Source organism: Salmo salar, unplaced genomic scaffold (genome assembly GCF_965601325.2).
Source record: "Salmo salar unplaced genomic scaffold, fSalSal1 ptg000117l, whole genome shotgun sequence".
In the NCBI taxonomy this organism is placed as follows: domain Eukaryota; kingdom Metazoa; phylum Chordata; class Actinopteri; order Salmoniformes; family Salmonidae; genus Salmo; species Salmo salar.
In genome coordinates, this window is record NW_027675317.1 from 1,475,506 (window position 1) to 1,502,756 (window position 27,251).

At 40.1% G+C, this 27,251-nt stretch overlaps 1 protein-coding gene across 1 annotated transcript; it reads left to right on the forward strand.

Moving 5' to 3' along the window:
• The first annotated feature begins 564 nt into the window (after positions 1–564).
• LOC123741817 (NLR family CARD domain-containing protein 3-like) lies at positions 565–25,817 on the forward strand. The gene is made up of 6 exons (XM_045716018.2): positions 565–819; positions 1,200–2,967; positions 3,089–3,262; positions 18,135–18,308; positions 18,602–18,648; positions 22,492–25,817. Exons 1-6 carry the CDS (start codon positions 606–608, stop codon positions 23,013–23,015), a joined length of 2,901 nt encoding a protein of 966 aa, XP_045571974.2. The 5' UTR covers positions 565–605; the 3' UTR covers positions 23,016–25,817.
• The last annotated feature ends 1,434 nt before the right edge of the window (positions 25,818–27,251 follow it).

Sequence of the window (27,251 nt, forward strand, 5' to 3'; positions counted from 1 at the left end):
ACCAGTCTATGGATCCTCCTATAGTGTTTAGAGAGGGAGACTTTTCTACTGAACAAAGGTAAGAAGAACTCATGGGTCATGGTCAGTGAGTTAAACAACACTGTCTCTAGTCATTTCTCCTCTCCCATTTTCACATTTCTTTTGGTTGTTTTCATAATCCATAGGCTAATCCTTTAGTCCATTTTCATAGTCCTAAAACAGTGTGTGTGTGTGTGTGTGTGTGTGTGTGTGTGTGTGTGTGTGTGTGTGTGTGTGTGTGTGTGTGTGTGTGTGTGTGTGTGTGTGTGTGTGTGTGTGTGTGTGTGTGTGTGTGTGTGTGTGTGTGTGTGTGTGTACTCCCTGGTTGATTAGATGTAATCTCATGTTTTGTCCACAGAAACCAACAGGAGAGATCAGAGTCAGAGATTCTCAGTGGTCAGTCTTCCCAGAGTCATCAAACAGACCTGGACTCCATATTCAGTGTATGTGGTCCTGTTATGAACATTTGTTTTTGTTTTCCTCAAGTAAAGTTGATCTGTCAATTATTCATTATTGTGTTATAGAGAAAGCATTTATTCTCTTGCTTAACTTATTTACTTGATTTATTTTAGTTGCTTGAAGAGAAAATGATGACATTTGTGAAGAACGAGCTGAAGATGTTCAAGAGGATTCTTAGTCCAGAACTCCCAGAAGGCTTTGAGAGTCAGAAGCAGGAAGAGGAAGTGGTGGATGCTGAAGATGAGAAGCAGGAGAGCAGTGCCAGAGAGGGGGCTCTGAAGATCACACTGCACGTCCTGAGGAAAATGAACCAGAAGGAGCTTGCTGACACACTGGAGAAATGTAAGATCTGTCTGCCTCATGTTGAATGCTGTTTTATAACATTTAAAAGCTGTAGCTAAAGTACAGCTAAAATAGCTGTGTAACTCAATGATATTGTAGCAGCCTTAACACAACACCTAGTGGCCTCATCAAGTAGCAGAAGGGATGTGTTGTGGTGATTAATTTAGAGAGACAGAGAGAGACAACATGAATAATACCATCAATAATACCAATAATAATATAATCAGTCACACCAGTCTGTAATGCATTATGAAAACATTTACACATTTATACATTCAGTTATGAGAATAAATGATTATAATTTAAAATGTTATAACAGTCCTACAATACTGTAGTTATTAAAACAGACGTAATATTAATATCCTCTGTGTTATTTCTAGATTCAGATGAGCTTGCTGTGATTTGCCAACGTGAACTCAAATCTAATCTAAAGAAGAAGTTTCAATGTGTATTTGAGGGGATCGCTAAACAAGGAAACCCAACACTTCTCAATAAGATCTACACAGAGCTCTACATCACAGAGGGAGGAACAGGAGAGGTCAATAATGAACATGAGCTGAGACAGATTGAGACAACAACCAGGAAACAAGCAAGACCAGAGACTGCAATCAAATGTAACGACATCTTCAAACCCTTAACTGGACAAGACAAACTTATCAGAACTGTGCTGACAAAGGGAGTCGCTGGCATTGGAAAAACAGTCTCTGTGCAGAAGTTCATTCTGGACTGGGCTGAAGGAAAAGCAAATCAGGATGTCCAATTTGTATTTTCATTCCCTTTTCGGGAGCTGAATTTGATGAAAGGGGAAAATACTTTCATTGAACTTCTCAATAACTTCTCAATGGAAACCAAACAATCAACAATCTCCAACTTCGACAAGTACAAAGTTCTGTTCATCTTTGATGGTCTGGATGAGTGCCGACTGCCCCTAGACTTCCAGAAGAACAAGATCTGTTGGGACGTCACAGAGTCAACCTCAGTGGATGTTCTGCTGACAAATCTCATCAAGGGAAATCTGCTTCCCTCTGCTCTCCTCTGGATAACTACCCGACCTGCAGCAGCCAATAAGATCCCTTCAGGGTGTGTTGACCAGGTGACAGAGGTACGAGGGTTCAAAGACCCACAGAAGGAGGAGTACTTCAGGAAGAGATTCAGTGATGAGGACCTGGCCAGCAGAATCATCTCACACATAAAGAGATCAAGGAGCCTCCACATCATGTGCCACATTCCAGTCTTCTGTTGGATTTCTGCAACAGTCCTCGAACACATGCTGAAACATAAGAGAGAAGAGATGCCCAAGACTCTGACTGAGATGTACACACACCTTGTGGTGTTTCATACCAAACAGAAGAATGAAAAGTATCTTGGGATAGAAGAGACAGGTCCACACTGGAATAAAGAGAGCATTCTGTCACTGGGAAAACTGGCTTTTCAACAGCTTGTGAATGGCAATCTGATTTTCTATGAAGAAGACCTGAAGGAGGTTGGCATTGATGTCAATGAAGCCTCTGTGTACTCAGGATTGTGCACACAGCTCTTTAAAGAGGAATGTGTTCTGTACCAAGACAAGGTGTACTGCTTCGTGCATCTGAGCATTCAGGAGTTTCTGGCTGCTGTATATGTGTTCCTCTCATTCATCAACAACAATGAGAATCTCATGGACAAACTGAAAACAAAAGATGAGCCTGAAGTTACTTTCTACAAGAGTGCTGTGGATAAAGCCTTACAAAGTGAGACAGGAAACCTGGACCTGTTCCTCCGCTTCCTTCTGGGACTTTCACTGGAGTCCAATCAGAAGCACTTACGAGGTCTACTGACAAAGACAAGATGCAGCTCACAGAGCCATGAAGAGACAGTAAAGTACATCAAGGAGAAGATCAGGGAGAATCCCTCTCCAGAGAGGAGCATCAATCTGTTCCACTGTCTGAATGAACTGAATGACCATTCTCTAGTGGAGGAGATCCAAAGCTTCCTGAGCTCAGGAAGTCTCTCAAAACCCAACCTGTCACCTGCACAGTGGTCAGCTCTGGTCTTTGTGTTGCTGACTTCAGAAAAGGAGCTGGATGTGTTTGACCTGAAGAAATTCTCCAGATCAGAGGAAGGTCTTCTGAGGCTGCTGCCAGTGGTCAAAGCCTCCAGAGCTGCTCTGTGAGTAAATAGAATGACATTTAAGAACTTATCATCAGGAAGAAATGAATATCATTGTCCTTCTACACTACTGGTGTTAAATAAACAGTGTGTTTGTGAAGTCATGATGATCTTGTTGCAGGCTGTCAGGCTGTGGAGTCACAGAGAAAGGCTGTGCTTCTCTGGTCTCAGCTCTGAGGTCAAACCCTTCACACCTGAGAGAGCTGGATCTGAGTAACAATGACCTGAAGGATTCAGGAGTGAAGCTGGTCTCTGCTGGACTGGGGAATCCCCACTGTAAACTGGAGACTCTGAGGTCAGTATTCCTGTAGTTGGTCAACAAGTGATAACTGTTCACCAGATCCACATGTGTTTACCAGACACACATAGTCCACACCATATGTGTTTGGACAGTGAAGCTTACATTTTACATTTGGTGCTATGCTCCAGCATTTTGGATTTGAGATAGAATGTTTCATATTAGGTGACAGTACAGAATGTCACCTTTTATTTGAGGTTAATGGTGAGAGGTTAGCATGTTTTGTTGTGGTCTCAGTTATTGGTAATGGTGAGAGGTTAGCATGTTTTGTTGTAGCCTCTGTTATTGGTAATGGTGAGAAGTTAGCATGTTTTGTTGTAGCCTCTGTTATTGGTAATGGTGAGAGGTTAGCATGTTTTGTTGTATCCTCTGTTATTGGTAACGGTGAGAGGTAAACATGTTTTGTTGTAGCCTCTGTTATTGGTAATGGTGAGAGGTTAGCGTGTTTTGTTGTAGCCTCTGTTATTGGTAATGGTGAGAGGTTAGCATGTTTTGTTGTAGCCTCTGTTATTGGTAATGGTGAGAGGTTAGCATGTTTTGTTGTAGCCTCTGTTATTGGTAATGGTGAGAGGTTAGCATGTTTTGTTGTAGCCTCTGTTATTGGTAATGGTGAGAGGTTAGCATGTTTTGTTGTAGCCTCTGTTATTGGTAATGGTGAGAGGTTAGCATGTTTTGTTTTAGCCTCTGTTATTGGTAATGGTGAGAGTTTAGCATGTTTTGTTGTAGCCTCTATTATTGGTAATGGTGAGAGGTTAGCATGTTTTGTAGCCTCTGTTATTGGTAATGGTGAGAGGTTAGCATGTTTTGTAGCCTCTGTTATTGGTAATGGTGAGAGGTTAGCATGTTTTTTTTTAGCCTCTGTTATTGGTAATGTGGAGAGGTTAGTATGTTTTGTTGTATCCTCTGTTATTGGTAATGGTGAGAGATTAGCATGTTTTGTAGCCTCTGTTATTGGTAATGGTGAGTGCTTAGCATGTTTTGTTGTAGCCTCTGTTATTGGTAATGGTGAGAGGTTAGCATGTTTTGTTGTATCCTCTGTTATTGGTGATGGTGATAGGTTAGCATGTTTTGCTGTAGTCTCTGTTATTGGTAATGGTGAGAGGTTAGCATGTTTTGCTGTAGCCTCTGTTATTGGTAATGGTGAGAGGTTAGCATGTTTTGTTGTAGCCTCTGTTATTGGTAATGGTGAGAGGTTAGCATGTTTTGTTGTAGCCCCTGTTATTGGTAATGGTTAGAGGTTAGCATGTTTTGTTGTAGCCTCTGTTATTGGTAATGGTGAGAGGTTAGCATGTTTTGTTGTAGCCTCTGTTATTGGTAATGGTGAGAGGTTAGCATGTTTTGTTGTATCCTCTGTTATTAGTAATGGTGAGAGTTTAGCATGTTTTGTTGTAGCCTCTATTATTGGTAATGGTGAGAGGTTAGCATGCTTTGTTGTAGGCTCTGTTATTGGTAAAGGTGAGAGGTTAGCATGTTTTGTTGTAGCCTCTGTTATTGGTAATGGTGAGAGGTTAGCATGTTTTGTTGTAGCCTCTGTTATTGTTAATGGTGAGAGTTTAGCATGTTTTGTTGTAGCCTCTGTTATTGCCAATGGTGAGAGGTTAGCATGTTTTGTTGTAGCCTCTGTTATTGGTAATGGTGAGAGGTTAGCATGCTTTGTTGTAGCCTCTGTTATTGGTAATGGTGAGAGGTTAGCATGTTTTGTTGTAGCCTCTGTTATTGGTAATGGTGAGAGGTTAGCATGTTTTGTTGTAGCCTCTTTTATTGGTAATGGTGAGAGGTTAGCATGTTTTGTTGTATCCCCTGTTATTGGTAATGGTGAGAGTTTAGCATGTTTTGTTGTAGCCTCTATTATTGGTAATGATGAGAGGTTAGCATGTTTTGTAACCTCTTATTGTTAATGGTGAGAGGTTAGCATGTTTTGTAGCCTCTGTTATTGGTAATGGTGAGAGGTTAGCATGTTTTGTTGTAGCCTCTGTTATTGGTAATGGTGAGAGGTTAGCATGTTTTGTTGTAGCCTCTTTTATTGGTAATGGTGAGAGGTTAGCATGTTTTGTTGTATCCCCTGTTATTGGTAATGGTGAGAGTTTAGCATGTTTTGTTGTAGCCTCTGTTATTGGTAATGGTGAGAGGTTAGCATGCTTTGTTGTAGCCTCTGTTATTGGTAATGGTGAGAGGTTAGCATGTTTTGTTGTAGCCTCTGTTATTGGTAATGGTGAGAGGTTAGCATGTTTTGTTGTAGCCTCTTTTATTGGTAATGGTGAGAGGTTAGCATGTTTTGTTGTATCCCCTGTTATTGGTAATGGTGAGAGTTTAGCATGTTTTGTTGTAGCCTCTATTATTGGTAATGATGAGAGGTTAGCATGTTTTGTAACCTCTTATTGTTAATGGTGAGAGGTTAGCATGTTTTGTAGCCTCTGTTATTGGTAATGGTGAGAGGTTAGCATGTTTTTTTGTAGCCTCTGTTGTTGGTAATGTGGAGAGGTTATTATGTTTTGTTGTATCCTCTGTTATTGGTAATGGTGAGAGGTTAGCATGTTTTGTTGTATCCTCTGTTATTGGTAATGGTGAGAGGTTAGCATGTTTTGTAGCCTCTGTTATTGGTAATGGTGAGTGCTTAGCATGTTTTGTTGTAGCCTTTGTTATTGGTAATGGTGAGAGGTTAGCATGTTTTGTTGTAGCCTCTGTTATTGGTAATTGTGAGAGGTTAGCATGTTTTGTTGTAGCCTCTGTTATTGGTAATGGTGAGAGGTTAGCATGTTTTGTTGTATCCTCGGTTATTGGTAATGGTGAGAGCTTAGCATGTTTTGTTGTAGCCTCTGTTATTGGTAATGGTGAGAGGTTAGCATTTTTTGTTGTAGACTCTGTTATTGGTAATTGTGAGAGGTTAGCATGTTTTGTTGTAGCCTCTGTTATTGGTAATGGTGAGAGGTTAGCATGTTTTGTTGTAGCCTCTGTTATTGGTAATGGTGAGAGGTTAGCATGTTTTGCTGTAGCCTCTGTTTTTGGTAATGGTGAGAGATTAGCATGTTTTGTTGTAGCCTCTGTTATTGGTAATGGTGAGAGGTTAGCATGCTTTGTTGTAGCCTCTGTTATTGGTAATGGTGAGAGGTTAGCATGTTTTGTTGTAGCCTCTGTTATTGGTAATGGTGAGAGGTTAGCATGTTTTGTTGTAGCCTCTTTTATTGGTAATGGTGAGAGGTTAGCATTTTTTGTTGTATCCCCTGTTATTGGTAATGGTGAGAGTTTAGCATGTTTTGTTGTAGCCTCTATTATTGGTAATGATGAGAGGTTAGCATGTTTTGTAACCTCTTATTGTTAATGGTGAGAGGTTAGCATGTTTTGTAGCCTCTGTTATTGGTAATGGTGAGAGGTTAGCATGTTTTGTTGTAGCCTCTGTTATTGGTAATGGTGAGAGGTTAGCATGTTTTGTTGTAGCCTCTGTTATTATTAATGGTGAGAGTTTAGCATGTTTTGTTGTAGCCTCTGTTATTGCCAATGGTGAGAGGTTAGCATGTTTTGTTGTAGCCTCTGTTATTGGTAATGGTGAGAGGTTAGCATGCTTTGTTGTAGCCTCTGTTATTGGTAATGGTGAGAGGTTAGCATGTTTTGTTGTAGCCTCTGTTATTGGTAATGGTGAGAGGTTAGCATGTTTTGTTGTAGCCTCTTTTATTGGTAATGGTGAGAGGTTAGCATGTTTTGTTGTATCCCCTGTTATTGGTAATGGTGAGAGTTTAGCATGTTTTGTTGTAGCCTCTATTATTGGTAATGATGAGAGGTTAGCATGTTTTGTAACCTCTTATTGTTAATGGTGAGAGGTTAGCATGTTTTGTAGCCTCTGTTATTGGTAATGGTGAGAGGTTAGCATGTTTTTTTGTAGCCTCTGTTGTTGGTAATGTGGAGAGGTTAGTATGTTTTGTTGTATCCTCTGTTATTGGTAATGGTGAGAGGTTAGCATGTTTTGTTGTATCCTCTGTTATTGGTAATGGTGAGAGGTTAGCATGTTTTGTAGCCTCTGTTATTGGTAATGGTGAGTGCTTAGCATGTTTTGTTGTAGCCTCTGTTATTGGTAATGGTGAGAGGTTAGCATGTTTTGTTGTAGCCTCTGTTATTGGTAATTGTGAGAGGTTAGCATGTTTTGTTGTAGCCTCTGTTATTGGTAATGGTGAGAGGTTAGCATGTTTTGTTGTATCCTCTGTTATTGGTAATGGTGAGAGCTTAGCATGTTTTGTTGTAGCCTCTGTTATTGGTAATGGTGAGAGGTTAGCATTTTTTGTTGTAGACTCTGTTATTGGTAATTGTGAGAGGTTAGCATGTTTTGTTGTAGCCTCTGTTATTGGTAATGGTGAGAGGTTAGCATGTTTTGTTGTAGCCTCTGTTATTGGTAATGGTGAGAGGTTAGCATGTTTTGTTGTAGCCTCTGTAATTGGTAATGGTGAGAGGTTAGCATGTTTTGTTGTAGCCTCTGTTATTGGTAATGGTGAGATGTTAGCATGTTTTATTGTAGCCTCTGTTATTGGTAATGGTGAGAGGTTAGCATGTTTTGTTGTAGCCTATGTTATTGGTAATGGTGAGAGGTTATCATGTTTTGTTGTAGCCTCTGTTATTGGTAATGGTGAGAGGTTAGCATGTTTGTTGTAGCCTCTGTTATTGGTAATGGTGAGAGGTTAGCGCATCTTGTTGTAGCCTCTGTTATTGGTAATGGTGAGAGGTTAGCATGTTTTGTTGTAGCCTCTGTAATTGGTAATGGTGAGAGGTTAGCATGTTTTGTTGTAGCCTCTGTTATTGGTAATGGTGAGAGGTTAGCATGTTTTGTAGCCTCTGTTATTGGTAATGGTGAGTGCTTAGCATGTTTTGTTGTAGCCTATGTTATTGGTAATGGTGAGAGGTTATCATGTTTTGTTGTAGCCTCTGTTATTGGTAATGGTGAGAGGTTAGCATGTTTTGTTGTAGCCTCTGTTATTGGTAATGGTGAGAGGTTAGCATGTTTTGTTGTAGCCTCTGTAATTGGTAATGGTGAGAGGTTAGCATGTTTTGTTGTAGCCTCTGTTATTGGTAATGGTGAGATGTTAGCATGTTTTATTGTAGCCTCTGTTATTGGTAATGGTGAGAGGTTAGCATGTTTTGTTGTAGCCTATGTTATTGGTAATGGTGAGAGGTTATCATGTTTTGTTGTAGCCTCTGTTATTGGTAATGGTGAGAGGTTAGCATGTTTGTTGTAGCCTCTGTTATTGGTAATGGTGAGAGGTTAGCGCATCTTGTTGTAGCCTCTGTTATTGGTAATGGTGAGAGGTTAGCATGTTTTGTTGTAGCCTCTGTAATTGGTAATGGTGAGAGGTTAGCATGTTTTGTTGTAGCCTCTGTTATTGGTAATGGTGAGATGTTAGCATGTTTTGTTGTAGCCTCTGTTATTGGTAATGGTGAGAGGTTAGCATGTTTTGTTGTAGCCTCTGTTATTGGTAATGGTGAGAGGTTATCATGTTTTGTTGTAGCGTCTATTATTGGTAATGGTGAGAGGTTAGCATGTTTGTTGTAGCCTCTGTTATTGGTAATGGTGAGAGGTTAGCGCATCTTGTTGTAGCCTCTGTTATTGGTAATGGTGAGAGGTTAGCATGTTTTGTTGTAGCCTCTGTAATTGGTAATGGTGAGAGGTTAGCATGTTTTGTTGTAGCCTCTGTTATTGGTAATGTGAGATGTTAGCATGTTTTGTTGTAGCCTCTGTTATTGGTAATGGTGAGAGGTTAGCATGTTTTGTTGTAGCCTCTGTTATTGGTAATGGTGAGAGGTTATCATGTTTTGTTGTAGCGTCTGTTATTGGTAATGGTGAGAGGTTAGCATGTTTTGTTGTATCCTCTGTTATTGGTAACGGTGAGAGGTAAACATGTTTTGTTGTAGCCTCTGTTATTGGTAATGGTGAGAGGTTAGCATGTTTGTTGTAGCCTCTGTTATTGGTAATGGTGAGAGGTTAGCGCATCTTGTTGTAGCCTCTGTTATTGGTAATGGTGAGAGGTTAGCATGTTTTGTTGTAGCCTCTGTAATTGGTAATGGTGAGAGGTTAGCATGTTTTGTTGTATCCTCTGTTATTGGTAACGGTGAGAGGTAAACATGTTTTGTTGTAGCCTCTGTTATTGGTAATGGTGAGAGGTTAGCGTGTTTTGTTGTAGCCTCTGTTATTGCTAATGGTGAGAGATTAGCATGTTTTGTTGTAGCCTCTGTTATTGGTAATGGTGAGAGGTTAGCATGTTTTGTTGTAGCCTCTGTTATTGGTAATGGTGAGAGGTTAGCATGTTTTGTTGTAGCCTCTGTTATTGGTAATGGTGAGAGGTTAGCATGTTTTGTTGTAGCCTCTGTTATTGGTAATGGTGAGAGGTTAGCATGTTTTGTTTTAGCCTCTGTTATTGGTAATGGTGAGAGTTTAGCATGTTTTGTTGTAGCCTCTATTATTGGTAATGGTGAGAGGTTAGCATGTTTTGTAGCCTCTGTTATTGGTAATGGTGAGAGGTTAGCATGTTTTGTAGCCTCTGTTATTGGTAATGGTGAGAGGTTAGCATGTTTTTTTGTAGCCTCTGTTATTGTTAATGTGGAGAGGTTAGTATGTTTTGTTGTATCCTCTGTTATTGGTAATGGTGAGAGGTTAGCATGTTTTGTTGTATCCTCTGTTATTGGTAATGGTGAGAGGTTAGCATGTTTTGTAGCCTCTGTTATTGGTAATGGTGAGTGCTTAGCATGTTTTGTTGTAGCCTCTGTTATTGGTAATGGTGAGAGGTTAGCATGTTTTGTTGTATCCTCTGTTATTGGTGATGGTGATAGGTTAGCATGTTTTGCGGTAGTCTCTGTTATTGGTAATGGTGAGAGGTTAGCATGTTTTGTAGCCTCTGTTATTGGTAATGGTGAGTGCTTAGCATGTTTTGTTGTAGCCTATGTTATTGGTAATGGTGAGAGGTTATCATGTTTTGTTGTAGCCTCTGTTATTGGTAATGGTGAGAGGTTAGCATGTTTTGTAGCCTCTGTTATTGGTAATGGTGAGTGCTTAGCATGTTTTGTTGTAGCCTATGTTATTGGTAATGGTGAGAGGTTATCATGTTTTGTTGTAGCCTCTGTTATTGGTAATGGTGAGAGGTTAGCATGTTTTGTTGTAGCCTCTGTTATTGGTAATGGTGAGAGGTTAGCATGTTTTGTTGTAGCCTCTGTAATTGGTAATGGTGAGAGGTTAGCATGTTTTGTTGTAGCCTCTGTTATTGGTAATGGTGAGATGTTAGCATGTTTTATTGTAGCCTCTGTTATTGGTAATGGTGAGAGGTTAGCATGTTTTGTTGTAGCCTATGTTATTGGTAATGGTGAGAGGTTATCATGTTTTGTTGTAGCCTCTGTTATTGGTAATGGTGAGAGGTTAGCATGTTTGTTGTAGCCTCTGTTATTGGTAATGGTGAGAGGTTAGCGCATCTTGTTGTAGCCTCTGTTATTGGTAATGGTGAGAGGTTAGCATGTTTTGTTGTAGCCTCTGTAATTGGTAATGGTGAGAGGTTAGCATGTTTTGTTGTAGCCTCTGTTATTGGTAATGGTGAGATGTTAGCATGTTTTGTTGTAGCCTCTGTTATTGGTAATGGTGAGAGGTTAGCATGTTTTGTTGTAGCCTCTGTTATTGGTAATGGTGAGAGGTTATCATGTTTTGTTGTAGCGTCTATTATTGGTAATGGTGAGAGGTTAGCATGTTTGTTGTAGCCTCTGTTATTGGTAATGGTGAGAGGTTAGCGCATCTTGTTGTAGCCTCTGTTATTGGTAATGGTGAGAGGTTAGCATGTTTTGTTGTAGCCTCTGTAATTGGTAATGGTGAGAGGTTAGCATGTTTTGTTGTAGCCTCTGTTATTGGTAATGTGAGATGTTAGCATGTTTTGTTGTAGCCTCTGTTATTGGTAATGGTGAGAGGTTAGCATGTTTTGTTGTAGCCTCTGTTATTGGTAATGGTGAGAGGTTATCATGTTTTGTTGTAGCGTCTGTTATTGGTAATGGTGAGAGGTTAGCATGTTTTGTTGTATCCTCTGTTATTGGTAACGGTGAGAGGTAAACATGTTTTGTTGTAGCCTCTGTTATTGGTAATGGTGAGAGGTTAGCATGTTTGTTGTAGCCTCTGTTATTGGTAATGGTGAGAGGTTAGCGCATCTTGTTGTAGCCTCTGTTATTGGTAATGGTGAGAGGTTAGCATGTTTTGTTGTAGCCTCTGTAATTGGTAATGGTGAGAGGTTAGCATGTTTTGTTGTATCCTCTGTTATTGGTAACGGTGAGAGGTAAACATGTTTTGTTGTAGCCTCTGTTATTGGTAATGGTGAGAGGTTAGCGTGTTTTGTTGTAGCCTCTGTTATTGCTAATGGTGAGAGATTAGCATGTTTTGTTGTAGCCTCTGTTATTGGTAATGGTGAGAGGTTAGCATGTTTTGTTGTAGCCTCTGTTATTGGTAATGGTGAGAGGTTAGCATGTTTTGTTGTAGCCTCTGTTATTGGTAATGGTGAGAGGTTAGCATGTTTTGTTGTAGCCTCTGTTATTGGTAATGGTGAGAGGTTAGCATGTTTTGTTTTAGCCTCTGTTATTGGTAATGGTGAGAGTTTAGCATGTTTTGTTGTAGCCTCTATTATTGGTAATGGTGAGAGGTTAGCATGTTTTGTAGCCTCTGTTATTGGTAATGGTGAGAGGTTAGCATGTTTTGTAGCCTCTGTTATTGGTAATGGTGAGAGGTTAGCATGTTTTTTTGTAGCCTCTGTTATTGTTAATGTGGAGAGGTTAGTATGTTTTGTTGTATCCTCTGTTATTGGTAATGGTGAGAGGTTAGCATGTTTTGTTGTATCCTCTGTTATTGGTAATGGTGAGAGGTTAGCATGTTTTGTAGCCTCTGTTATTGGTAATGGTGAGTGCTTAGCATGTTTTGTTGTAGCCTCTGTTATTGGTAATGGTGAGAGGTTAGCATGTTTTGTTGTATCCTCTGTTATTGGTGATGGTGATAGGTTAGCATGTTTTGCGGTAGTCTCTGTTATTGGTAATGGTGAGAGGTTAGCATGTTTTGCTGTAGCCTCTGTTATTGGTAATGGTGAGAGGTTAGCATGTTTTGTTGTAGCCTCTGTTATTGGTAATGGTGAGAGGTTAACATGTTTTGTTGTAGCCCCTGTTATTGGTAATGGTTAGAGGTTAGCATGTTTTGTTGTAGCCTCTGTTATTGGTAATGGTGAGAGGTTAGCATGTTTTGTTGTAGCCTCTGTTATTGTTAATTGTGAGAGGTTAGCATGTTTTGTTGTATCCTCTGTTATTGGTAATGGTGAGAGGTTAGCATGTTTTGTTGTAGCCTCTGTTATTGGTAATGGTGAGAGGTTAGCATGTTTTGTTGTATCCTCTGTTATTGGTAATGGTGAGAGTTTAGCATGTTTTGTTGTAGCCTCTATTATTGGTAATGGTGAGAGGTTAGCATGCTTTGTTGTAGGCTCTGTTATTGGTAAAGGTGAGAGGTTAGCATGTTTTGTTGTAGCCTCTGTTATTGGTAATGGTGAGAGGTTAGCATGTTTTGTTGTAGCCTCTGTTATTGTTAATGGTGAGAGGTTAGCATGTTTTGTTGTAGCCTCTGTTATTGCCAATGGTGAGAGGTTAGCATGTTTTGTTGTAGCCTCTGTTATTGGTAATGGTGAGAGGTTAGCATGCTTTGTTGTAGCCTCTGTTATTGGTAATGGTGAGAGGTTAGCATGTTTTGTTGTAGCCTCTGTTATTGGTAATGGTGAGAGGTTAGCATGTTTTGTTGTAGCCTCTTTTATTGGTAATGGTGAGAGGTTAGCATGTTTTGTTGTATCCCCTGTTATTGGTAATGGTGAGAGTTTAGCATGTTTTGTTGTAGCCTCTATTATTGGTAATGATGAGAGGTTAGCATGTTTTGTAACCTCTTATTGTTAATGGTGAGAGGTTAGCATGTTTTGTAGCCTCTGTTATTGGTAATGGTGAGAGGTTAGCATGTTTTTTTGTAGCCTCTGTTGTTGGTAATGTGGAGAAGTTAGTATGTTTTGTTGTATCCTCTGTTATTGGTAATGGTGAGAGGTTAGCATGTTTTGTTGTATCCTCTGTTATTGGTAATGGTGAGAGGTTAGCATGTTTTGTAGCCTCTGTTATTGGTAATGGTGAGTGCTTAGCATGTTTTGTTGTAGCCTCTGTTATTGGTAATGGTGAGAGGTTAGCATGTTTTGTTGTAGCCTCTGTTATTGGTAATTGTGAGAGGTTAGCATGTTTTGTTGTAGCCTCTGTTATTGGTAATGGTGAGAGGTTAGCATGTTTTGTTGTATCCTCTGTTATTGGTAGCGGTGAGAGGTTAGCATGTTTTGTTGTAGCCTCTGTTATTGGTAATGGTGAGAGGTTAGCATTTTTTGTTGTAGACTCTGTTATTGGTAATTGTGAGAGGTTAGCATGTTTTGTTGTAGCCTCTGTTATTGGTAATGGTGAGAGGTTAGCATGTTTTGTTGTAGCCTCTGTTATTGGTAATGGTGAGAGGTTAGCATGTTTTGTTGTAGCCTCTGTTTTTGGTAATGGTGAGAGGTTAGCATGTTTTGTTGAAGCATCTGTTATGGGTAATGGTGAGAGGTTAGCATGTTTTGTTGTAGCCTCTGTTATTGGTAATGGTGAGAGGTTAGCATGTTTTGTTGTAGCCTCTGTTATTGGTAATGGTGAAATGTTAGCATGTTTTGTTGTAGCCTCTGTTATTGGTAATGGTGAGAGGTTAGCATGTTTGTTGTAGCCTCTGTTATTGGTAATGGTGAGAGGTTAGCGCATCTTGTTGTAGCCTCTGTTATTGGTAAAGGTGAGAGGTTAGCATGTTTTGTTGTAGCCTCTGTAATTGGTAATGGTGAGAGGTTAGCATGTTTTGTTGTAGCCTCTGTTATTGGTAATGGTGAGATGTTAGCATGTTTTGTTGTAGCCTCTGTTATTGGTAATGGTGAGAGGTTAGCATGTTTTGTTGTAGCCTATGTTATTGGTAATGGTGAGAGGTTATCATGTTTTGTTGTAGCCTCTGTTATTGGTAATGGTGAGAGGTTAGTATGTTTTGTTGTAGCCTCTGTTATTGGTAATGGTGAGAGGTTAACATTTTTTGTTGTATCCTCTGTTATTGGTAATGGTGAGAGGTTAGCATGTTTTGTTGTAGCCTCTGTTATTGGTAATGGTGAGAGGTTAGCATGTTTTGTTGTAGCCTCTGTTATTGGTAATGGTGAAATGTTAGCATGTTTTGTTGTAGCCTCTGTTATTGGTAATGGTGAGAGCTTAGCATGTTTGTTGTAGCCTCTGTAATTGGTAATGGTGAGAGGTTAGCATGTTTTGTTGTAGCCTCTGTTATTGGTAATGGTGAGATGTTAGCATGTTTTGTTGTAGCCTCTGTTATTGGTAATGGTGAGAGGTTAGCATGTTTTGTTGTAGCCTCTGTTATTGGTAATGGTGAGAGGTTATCATGTTTTGTTGTAGCGTCTGTTATTGGTAATGGTGAGAGTTTAGTATGTTTTGTTGTAGCCTCTGTTATTGGTAATGGTGAGAGATTTACATGTTTTGTTGTATCCTCTGTTATTGGTAATGGTGAGAGGTTAGCATGTTTTGTTGTAGCCTCTGTTATTGGTAATGGTGAGAGGTTAGCATGTTTTGTTGTATCCCTGTTATGGGCAATTGTGAGAGGTTAGCATGTTTTGTTGTAACCTCTGTAACTTTCTCACTCATTATTATTGATGATTCGTTTACGACCAAACACTAATCTTTGACTACTAACCTGATCCCGGTATTGGGATTTATTGTCAAGAGACCATGGCAGGAAATTCAAATCTGCAAGAATCTAAGAATTTCAATTTCTCAAACAATCAACTATTTTTCACCATTTGAAAGATAAACATCTCCTAAATCCAACCACATTGTCCGATTTCAAAGAGGCTTTACGGCAAAATCATAAAGTTAGATTATGTTAGGACAGTACATTGAAAATAGCTGTGTGTAATCTTTTGTCAATTCAAAGACAGGCGTCACCAAAAGCAGATAACCAGCTAAAATTATGCACTAACCTTTGATGATCTTCATCAGATGACACTACTAGGACATTATGTTATACAATACATGCATTTTTTGTTCCATCAAGTTCATATTTATATCCAAAAACAGCATTTTACAGTAGCGGTGAAATTCAGATTTTTTTTCTCCCTCAAATGCTTCCGGTGAATCAGCGTTACAATTTACAAAATTACTATTCGAAAACATTGGTCAATTATAATATTGTCATTCAAAGAATTATAGATGAACATCTCGTAAATGCTACCGCATTGCCAGATTTCAAAATAACTTTACTGGGAAATCATACTTTGCAATAAACGGGGTGCTGTGCTAAGAACAATAGGCTAGGATATACAGGATAGAACCATCTAATATCAATAATACTATTGTCAATAATCCCTTACCTTTGATTATCTTCATCAGAAGGCACTTCCAGGACTCCCAGGTCCACAACAAATGTGGTTTCTTTCGACAAAGTTCATAATTTATGTCCAAATAACTCCAAGTTGTTCCATGTTGTTAGGCGTTCAGTAGGCTCCTCAAAATGTAGGGCGGGGGGGGAAAAGTCACGACGAAAAGTAAAAAAAAAATCTATTTACGTTCGTTCAAACATGTCAAACGTTGTTTAGCATCAATCTTTAGGGCCATTTTTAACGTGAAACATCAGTAATATTTCAACCCGACCTCTCCTGTGTCTTGAAAAACGTTTTTGAAAAATGTCTCGCCTCACATGCACGCGCAGGTGTGGGCAATAATGAAGTGACGACCTCCCAGGGACGTCAACTTCCCTTCCTTGTCATCCGGTCTCTGTTCATCATAGACGCTTCAATCAACTTTATAAAGATCGTTGACATCTAGTGGAAGCCGTAGGAAGTGCGAAATGAATCCTTTGTCACTGTGTGATCTATTAGCAATGACTCGAAAATAGTACAGCCACAAAATTCTCATTTCCTGGTTGTATTTTTCTCAGGTTTTTGCCTGCCATATGAGTTTTGTTATACTTACAGACACCATTCAAACTGTTTTAGAGAATTCAGAGTGTTTTCTATCCAAATCTGTTAATAATATGCATATCCTAGCTTCTGAGTTGGTGTAGGAGGCAGTTAAAAATGGGCACATATTTTTTTCAAAATTCTCAATACTGCCCCCTAGCCCGTAGAGGTTAATACACTATAAGTATATTGGTCAGAATACTTATGACTTCTTCAAATGGGGAGACAGGAAACATAAAGTGTTTTCATTTTTAAACGTGAAACAGACATGTATTAAAATACCCTCAAATAAAAGGTGACATTTTATACAGTCACCTCATATGAAACATTTGATCTCAAATCCAAAATGTTGGAGTATAGAGCCACATTTAAAATGTCAGCTTCACTTTCAAAATAGATATGGTGTGGACTGTATACTCAATACAATCTAAATCTGATACCTCACTGTCTGTCTTTTGACTGATACTGCTTTTAAACTGGTCTGGTCAGTCTACTCAAATATTTGTACTATACATGTTTCTATCTGCAGGCAATACTTTGATCATTTGTCATTTTTAATGATGATATATTAATTTACGAATAGATATGGAAGGTTTCATATGTTTAAAAAATATACTGCCACTATTTTCACCACCAAAGAATAGCAGTGTGATTTTAATATGATTTGACTCTTTGCAGGCTGTCAGGCTGTCTAGTCACAGAGGAAAGCTGTGCTTCTCTGGTCTCAGCTCTGGAGTCAAACCCCTCACACCTGAGAGAGCTGGACCTGAGTAACAATGACCTGAAGGATTCAGGAGTGAAGCTGCTCTCTGCTGTACTGTGGAATCCCCACTGTAAACTGGAGACTCTGAGGTCAGTATTCCTGTAGTTGGTCAACAAGTGATAACTGTTCACCAGATCCACGTGTTTACCAGACACACATAGTCCACAGCACATGTGTTTGGACAGTGAAGCTTACAGTTTAAAATGTGGTGCTATGCTCCATCATTTTGGATTTGAGATCGAATGTTTCATATTAGGTGACAGTACAGAATGTCACCTTTTATTTAAAGGTATTCATACATATACAGTCGTGGCCAAAGGTTTTGAGAATGACACAAATATTATTTTTCACAAGTCTGCTGCTTCAGTGTCTTTAGATATTTTTGGTCAGATATTACTATGGAATACTGAAGTATAATTACAAGCATTTCATGAGTGTCAAAGGCTTTTATTGACAATTACATGAAGTTGAAACATAACCCAAAACACAACCAAAACAAACTGCAAATCATACCAATGAGTAAACCAACCAAATCCTCAACTTGTGACTACTTTAATACACTATAAGTGAATTGGTCAGAATACTTATGACTTCTTCAAATAGGGGGACTAGATACATAAAGTGCTTTTATTTTTCAAAATGGTGAAACAGATATGTATGAAAATACCCTCAAATAAAAGGTGACATTATATACTGTCACCTCATATGAAACATTTGATCTGAAATCGAAAATGTTGGAGTTTAGAGCCACATTTAAAATGTTATCTTCACTGTCAAAATAGATATGGTGTGGACTGTATACTCAATACAATCTAAATCTGAGTCTTTTGACTGATGCTGCTTTTTAAACTGGTCTGGTCAGTCTACTCAAATATTTGTACTATACATTTTTCTCTCAACAAGCAATACTTTGATCATTTGTCATTTCTAGTAATGATACATTATTTTATGAATAGATATGGCAGGTTTCAGGACACTGATATATCTGAATATGTAGAAAAAATATATACTGCCACTATTTTCACCACCAAAGAATGTCAGTGTGATTTTATTATGATTTGACTCTTTGCAGGCTGTCAGGCTGTCTAGTCACAGAGGAAGGCTGTGCTTCTCTGGTCTCAGCTCTGCGGTCAAACCCCTCACACCTGAGAGAGCTGGACCTGAGCTACAATCACCCAGGAGACTCAGGAGTCAGACTGCTCTCTGCTGGACTGGAGGATCCACACTGCAGACTGGAGAAACTCAAGTATGTAGAGGGTTTATGTCAATGTTCATATCAGACATGTTTGACTTATCAGGCTAGTTATGACAAACATTCTTAACACCACTTGGACAAAGTTCTATGCTGACTCTGTGTGTGTGTGTGTGTGTGTGTGTGTGTGTGTGTGTGTGTGTGTGTGTGTGTGTGTGTGTGTGTGTGTGTGTGTGTGTGTGTGTGTGTGTGTGTGTGTGTGTGTGTGTGTGTGTGTGTGTGTGTGTGTGTGTGTGTGTGTGTGTGTATCACTCATTGACTGTCTGTTCTTCTGCTTACCGCTACAGTGTGGAAAATGGTGGAGAGAACACAATGAAACCTGGGCTTAGAAAATGTGAGTGTTGACTGCTGTGAGGAATATGACAAAGAATAAGTCCTAATTCAAGTGTGTGTGTCCTGTGTGTGTGTGTGTATCCTGTGTGTGTGTGTGTGTGTGTATATCCAGTGTGTGTGTGTGTGTGTGTTTGTGTGTCCAGTGTGTGTCCAGTGTGTGTGTGTGTGTGTCCATCCTGAAATGGACAATTATGAATGGGAACATATTGGCACCGTACGAAACATATACACGATGTCCAATACCACTCAAATGGACGGCATTTATTTCAAAGCTTATGGCAAATCTCATATGGAAAATGCCAAGTGTCACACAGCAAAAATCCATAAGATGGCAAGCGCGCTCCACAGTAAATTGTCATATTGCAAATGCACATCAAGTCAAGACCCAAGGGTCAAATTTTGAAAATGTGAAAAAAAAACCACAAAAATGTATCACCCTCTAAAAAAGTGCTCTCTAGACCGTTTTTCAAAATTCTTTCGATTTTTTTTGTCAATTATATATGTATAAGAACTGTATGAACATACCTTTGTCATATTATATTCTCATATTTTTTTTACTTGTCCATAAGGCATATGTTTTGCCAATTTGCAATATGATTTCATAGGAAGTCAAACGTCGAAGTCAAAAGTCAGTGAACCATTCCCAAATGCCATAAGAAATGTCCAAATGCAATATGAAAGTATTGAAAGTGCCAAATCAGGATGTTATGTCCATTTGCCATGTGCGATCATAGGAAGTTGGTTTCCAAACCCAAAAGTCAGTGAACCATGTCCAAATGGCATTTATACTGCCCGAATGACATATAGCCCTATGTTAAGCCATGAATCAACCTAGATGGTCTATGTGTCATGTATGATGAGGGAGAAGTGGGACTCTGTTGTTTTTAACATTTTGAAAAACGTCCAAAATGACCAGGGGCGCCCCCTATTGGATGGGCATGGGTGGGGGGTGCTCCCTACCCAACCGTAGACCCCTTGCTCCCCCTAAAGGCATTAAAAAACGTTTTTAAAATGTGCTCCTGGTAACCCATTCCAATCACCAGGTGCACGGCTGTCCATTTGCAATATGTTTTAATTTGACATGCTCAAAAATACTGCAGAAATGCAAAATTGACTGGCCCGATGAACTCGGGATGGCCGGGCAGTGCTAGTGGGTCCTCTCCATCGCTCGTTGTGTTGATTTCATCATGTCCATTTGGTGATGTTTTTTCACTGTTGAATCTTATTGCAAATGGACACAAGTCAGCCAGCAAGTCACCGTCCATCAGTCAATTAGATATCATTCTGACACCAAACTGATACATACTGACACCACACCAACTTTTTCCAATTAGTTTAGCAGCCAACTATCACATATTTCAGAGCAGTTCCATAATTCACAGCATCTTCTGTTTAACCTCTCTGGGCTAGGTGGGACGAATTCGTCCCACCTACGTAACAGCCAGTTGAATCCTGTGGCGCGATTTTCAAAACCTTTGAAATGCTATTACTTCAATTTCTCAAACATATGACTATTTTACAGCTATTTAAAGACAAGACTCTCGTTAATCTAACCACACTGTCCGATTTCAAAAAGGCTTTACAACGAAAGCAAAACATTAGATTATGTCAGCAGACTACCCAGCCAGAAATAATCAGACACCCATTTTTCAAGCTAGCATATAATGTCACAAAAACCCAGAAGACAGCTAAATGCAGCACTAACCTTTGATGATCTTCATCAGATGACACACCTAGGACATTATGTTATACAATACATGCATGTTTTGTTCAATCAAGTTCATATTCATATCAAAAAACAGCTTTTTACATTAGCATGTGACGTTCAGATCTAGCATACCCCCCGCAAACTTCCGGGGAATTTACTAACAATTTACTAAATTACTCACGATAAACGTTCACAAAAAGCATAACAATTATTTTAAGAATTATAGATACAGAACTCCTCTATGCACTCGATATGTCCGATTTTAAAATAGCTTTTCGGATGAAGCACATTTTGCAATATTCTAAGTACATAGCCCAGCCATCACGGGCTAGCTATTTAGACACCCGGCAAGTTTAGCCTTCACCAAAATCACATTTACTATAAGAAAAATGGTCTTACCTTTCCTGTTCTTCGTCAGAATGCACTCCCAGGACTTCTACTTCAATAACAAATGTTGGTTTGGTCCCAAATAATCCATCGTTATATCCGAATAGCGTCGTTTTGTTCGTCCGTTCCAGAAACTATCCGAAATGGTAAATAACGGTCGTGCGCATAGCGCATTTCGTGACAAAAAAATTATAAATATTCCTTTACCGTACTTCGAAGCATGTCAACCGCTGTTTAAAATCAATTTTTATGCAATTTATCTCGTAGAAAAGCGATAATATTCCGACCGGGAATCTGCGTGTCTGTAAAATGAGGGAAAAACAGAAAGATGGGGGCGGACTGTGCATGCGCCTAAAGCCCTTTGTCCCCTGATAGACCACTTAGCAAAAGTGCTCCTGTGTTTCAGCCAGGGCTTTGAATTACGTCATTCAGGTTTTTCCCGGGCTCTGAGACCCCATTGGAGCTGTGGGAAGTGTCACGTAACAGCTAAGATCCTGACTTTTCAATAAACAGAAACAAGAAGAACGACTCCTTGTCAGACAGGCCACTTCCTGCATGAAACCTTCTCAGATTTTTGCCTGCCAAATGAGTTATGTTATACTCACAGACACCATTCAAACAGTTTTAGAAACTTTAGGGTGTTTTCTATCCATATGTAATAAGTATATGCATATTCTAGTTACTGGGTAGGAGTGGTAACCAGATTAAATCGGGTACGTTTTTTATCCGGCGGTGAAAATACTGCCCCCTAGCACTAACAAGTTAAACCATAATAAAAACATAAAACACATAGTTACGTTCTAGCTGTGGGTCCAGTTCGGACATTATGTGTAGGCCTAGCTGAGGCGACACCGAATCCTAAGTTTCGGCTCGATAGGTCATTTGAAGCCCGAGCAGCGACCTTAATTGGTGCTGAAAATCCACATTTTCCGGGAGTTGCTACGGGGTCCTTGAATGAAACGTTAGGGTCCATCTCTATGGGCCGAGGCGGTTTCAATGCACCTAGTCTTGCGACTCTGGGACTTTTTTAAATGTCGTCATTTTTGTGATGTTATTGCAAATGTACGAGTCTGTTTCTCGGTCTGAGAACCTCCTAGAGCCACGTAACTCACCGTGCACTATCGACTTGAGCTCTAGAACAGGTTTCTAAAGTTTCAGAGCTCTAGGTCTGACGGTTCTTTGATAGTTCAAATGAAGTTAACTATTGCAGGCAGTGTATGTCTCTAAGCCCCACACTGTGTTACTATGGCCTAGATGTGTATGTGTGTTAGTTTGTTTTGCAAATCTGATGGGATAAATGACTGATTTAGAGGTTCATGAGGGTTGCCTAATCACACATATGAAGTTTTGGAAAGATGTGACTTTTTTAACCCTTCGAAACAGCCCCTATGCCCCCAATTTAAGGCACTTCCGGTTGGCACAGGAAGCTAAAAGTAAACACATATCCTCATTGGGGTAGGCTTTTACAGAATCCTGAGTTGAATACAGTGATTTTCACAAACTGCAGGTTTGGTGCATCAAAACACCTTTAGGGTGAATTTAACCACTTCCGGTTGCTCCAGGAAGCTTAGAATCAACACAGGTAGACCTCATAGTATAACATATGATCATTCAACAAGTCTCAAGTTACCTTAACTTCTCCTTTTGATACCTAGAAACATCTACATTAAATGAATTAGTGAAAAGTGAGTTAACATTCTAATGTGAATGATGATGATTTCTAATATTGTGTCTGGTTTCATCCATCAGATGTCTGTGATCTCACACTCGACCCAAACACAGTAGACAGACGCCTCTCTCTGTCTGAGGAGAACAGAAAGGTGACATGGAGGAGAGAGGAGCAGCCGTATCCTGATCACCCAGAGAGATTTGTGGGATGTAGACAGGTGCTGTGTAGAGAGGGTCTGACTGGGCGCTGTTACTGGGAGGCAGAGTGGAGTGGGAGGGAGGCTGTTATAGGAGTGACTTATAAAGGAATCAGCAGGAGAGGAGAGGTTAATGACTGTTGTCTTGGATGTAATGACAAGTCCTGGAGTCTGACCTGCTCTGACAACAGTTACTATGCCTGTCACGATAATAATTCCACTACCATAGACGTCCGCTCCTCCAGCTCCCACAGAGTAGGAGTGTATCTGGACTGGCCAGCCGGCACTCTGTCCTTCTATAGAGCCTCCTCTGACACACTGACCCACCTGATCACATTCACCTCCACATTCACTGAGCCCCTCTATCCAGGGTTCTGGGTTTATAATGACTCCTCAGTGTCCCTGTAAATAATAACCTGACACACACACACACACACACACACACACACACACACACACACACACACACACACACACACACACACACACACACACACACACACACACACACACACACACACACACATATACACACACTGGACACACACACACACACACACACTGACACACACTGACACACACACACACACTCACACTGGACACCCACATACACATACACTGGACACACACACACACACAGTGGACACGCGCACGCACACACACACACACACACACACACACACACACACACAGATACACCCATTGAATAAACATACACACACTGGACACATTCACATACACACACACACACACACACACACTGGACACACACACACACACACACACACACACACACACACACACACTGGATACACATACACACAATGGACACATACAATGGATTCACACACTGGACACACACTGGACAAACACGCTGGACACAAATACACACTGGACACACACACACACCAGACACACACACACTAGATACACACACTGGACACACACACACACACACACACTGGACACACACACACTGGACACACAAACACACACACACACACACTGGATACACACACACACACACACACAGGATACACACACACACACACACACACACACACACACACACACACACACACACACACACACACACACACACACACACACACACACTGGAAACAAACACACACTGAACACACACACACACACACATACACACACTGGACACATACACAATGGACACACACACACATGCTGGACACACATATGCAAACACACACACAGACACACAAACACACACACACACACTGGACACACACACACAGACACAAGACAGACACAAGTGTTCTTCTCTTCTCAGGAAGGCCAAGTCTGAATATTTTATGTCTGTTACCACTGATAACCTGAATGACCCTAGAAAGTTTTGGAAGGCTATTAAGTCTATGTCTGGTAACAGTAATGTTAATGAATTACCATCATGTGTATTGAAGGACTCTGTTGCTATATATGACAAAACTGAAATGCTGAATTGTTTCAATGAGCACTTTGTATCATCTGGTAGGCTGTTTGATTCAGTGTCCTCTGTCTCTGTACAACCTTGTGTTGATGAACCAGTGAGAGCTGGTCAAACTTTTAGCTTTTTGCCATTCTCAGTGCAGGTGGTACATAAGGCCCTGAAATCCTTAGATCAGAGAAAGCCTGCAGGTCCTGATCTTTTGGATCCCTGCTTTTTAAATCTGGCAGCTGATTTCATAGCTGAACCACTTGCATATCTGTTTAATCTAACCCTGGAATGGAATGAAATTCCAAAGATCTGGAAATCAGCATTTGTCCTGCCACTTTTAAAAGGGGGAGATCCAACTCTTTTAAATAATTATAGGCCAATCTCAAAGCTGTCACCCCTGGTGAAAATACTTGAAACCCTTGTGAGTGACCAGCTAAAAGAGTTTTTATATACTAACTCTATTTTATCAATGTACCAATCGGGTTTCAGGAAGAAGCATAGCACAATTACAGCAGCCATGATGGTTTTAAATGATATCACTGAAGCTCTTGACAAAAAACAGCATTGTGTCTCACTTTTTATTGATCTCTCTAAGGCTTTTGATACAGTTGATCATGCTATACTAAGGCAGAGATTGTTGAGTGTAGGTCTTTCAGAGCATGCAGTTGCATGGTTTGTTAACTATCTGTCTGATAGAACTCAGTGCACTCAATTTGATGGGCTTAGGTCTGTTAAATTGTCTGTCTTGAATGGTGTGCCCCAAGGCTCTGTACTTGGTCCTCTCTTATTCACTATTTATATAAATAATTTAGACAAAAATGTCCAAAATGCACAACTTCATTTTTATGCTGATGATCCTGTTATTTACTGTTGTGCTTCATCTCTTACAAAAGCTTTCCAGAACTTGCAAACTGCTTTTAATACTGTTCAACATACCTTGTCTCGATTGAAGCTTATCCTGAATACTGACAAAACTAAACTAATGGTGTTTTCTAAAGCAAGAAATAGACCTCTGAACCTTTCACCTATTACTACCTGTCAGGGCAATGAGATTGAGGTTGTAACCTCATATAAATATCTTGGAATTTTGATTGATGATGGCCTCTCTTTTAAAATGCATATTCAACAACTTACAAAAAAATTGAAGCTGAAATTAGGATTTTATTTTAGGAATAAGGCTTGTTTTTCTTTTGAAGCCAGAAGGAGGCTAGTATCAGCTACATTTATGCCTTTACTAGACTATGGGGATATTTTATATATGAATGCTTCCGCTCAGTGTTTGAGATCAATTGACACCCTTTACCATGGCACTTTGAGATTTATTTTAAACTGCAAAACCCTTACGCACCACTGCACTTTGTATACCAGGGTTGGCTGGCCTTCTCTAGTCACTCGTAGGCTCAGTCACTGGTATACTTTTATTTACAAAGACATTTTGGGTTTACTACCTTTTTATTTGGGCATTTTTATTGTTCAGAAATGTGGTGGGTACTCTCTTCGTTCGCGGGACTTTATCCTGCTAACTGTTCCAAATGTCCGAACTGAATTTGGTAAAAGGGCTTTTATGTACTCTGCACCATCGTCTTGGAACGTCTTACAAAATACTTTTAAACTGGAAGAACTGGTCCTGATTGGTGTTTTTAAATCACTGATGAATGATCTGGAGACTGATTCCCTGACATGTCAATGTTTTTAATTTGCTGTTTTTGATTTTGTTATACTCTTGTGAATTCTATGGTTTTTACTAGATTACTTGTAGTTTTTCATGTTTGTCTGTAATTTTTGTAATGACTTGGCGCTGCCTATCTTGGCCAGGACGCTCTTGAATTTTAAATCTCAATGAGCCCTTCCTGGTTAAATAAAGGTTAAATAAATAAATAAATAAAACTGCATCTGGCATCAATGTCCTCCATGAAGATGAGATTGATGTTCTGGCCTCTCATCTCCTCCTTCATCTCTCAGCAGGTTCACTGCATCTGGCATCAATGTCCTCCATGAAGATGAGATTGATGTTCTGGCCTCTCATCCCCTTCATCTCTCAGCAGGTTCACTGCATCTGGCATCAATGTCCTCCATGAAGATGAGGTTGATGTTCTGTTCTCTCATCCCCTCCTTCATCTCTCAGCAGGTTCACTGCATCTGGCATCAATGTCCTCCATGAAGATGAGATTGATGTTCTGGCCTCTCATCCCCTCCATCTCTCAGCAGGTTCACTGCATCTGGCATCAATGTCCTCCATGAAGATGAGGTTGATGTTCTGGCCTCTCATCTCCTCCTTCATCTCTCAGCAGGTTCACTGCATCTGGCATCAATGTCCTCCATGAAGATGAGATTGATGTTCTGGCCTCCCATCCCCTTCATCTCTCAGCAGGTTCACTGCATCTGGCATCAATGTCCTCCATGAAGATGAGGTTGATGTTCTGTTCTCTCATCCCCTCCTTCATCTCTCAGCAGGTTCACTGCATCTGGCATCAATGTCCTCCATGAAGATGAGATTGATGTTCTGGCCTCTCATCCCCTCCATCTCTCAGCAGGTTCACTGCATCTGGCATCAATGTCCTCCATGAAGATGAGGTTGATGTTCTGTTCTCTCATCTCCTCCTTCATCTCTCAGCAGGTTCACTGCATCTGGCATCAATGTCCTCCATGAAGATGAGATTGATGTTCTGGCCTCTCATCCCCTCCATCTCTCAGCAGGTTCACTGCATCTGGCATCAATGTCCTCCATGAAGATGAGGTTGATGTTCTGGCCTCTCATCTCCTCCTTCATCTCTCAGCAGGTTCACTGCATCTGGCATCAATGTCCTCCATGAAGATGAGGTTGATGTTCTGGCCTCTCAGCCCCTCCTTCATCTCTCAGCAGGTTCACTGCATTTGACAAACTACAGAAGAAGTACATCATTATCTGCACTAAATACAATTTACTAAATTACCTAAATTAATCAAGACTGAAATAAAATACTGAAAAAGAAACTGAAAAAAACTCCCTATTACTGCATCCCACCTTTCACCCTTTTTCATGTTCAGGAAGTGAAGCGGGTGGTCATGCTGGCAGGAAACCCCAACACGCCTGTCTCCTACAATTTCCTTGTTTTGGGTTTGGACCTGATGGCATTGCCTGCTTGAAATCCATGGCAACCCTAAAATATCTATAATAATATAAAGTACAATACAAGCATTATGTACTGAAATGCTTC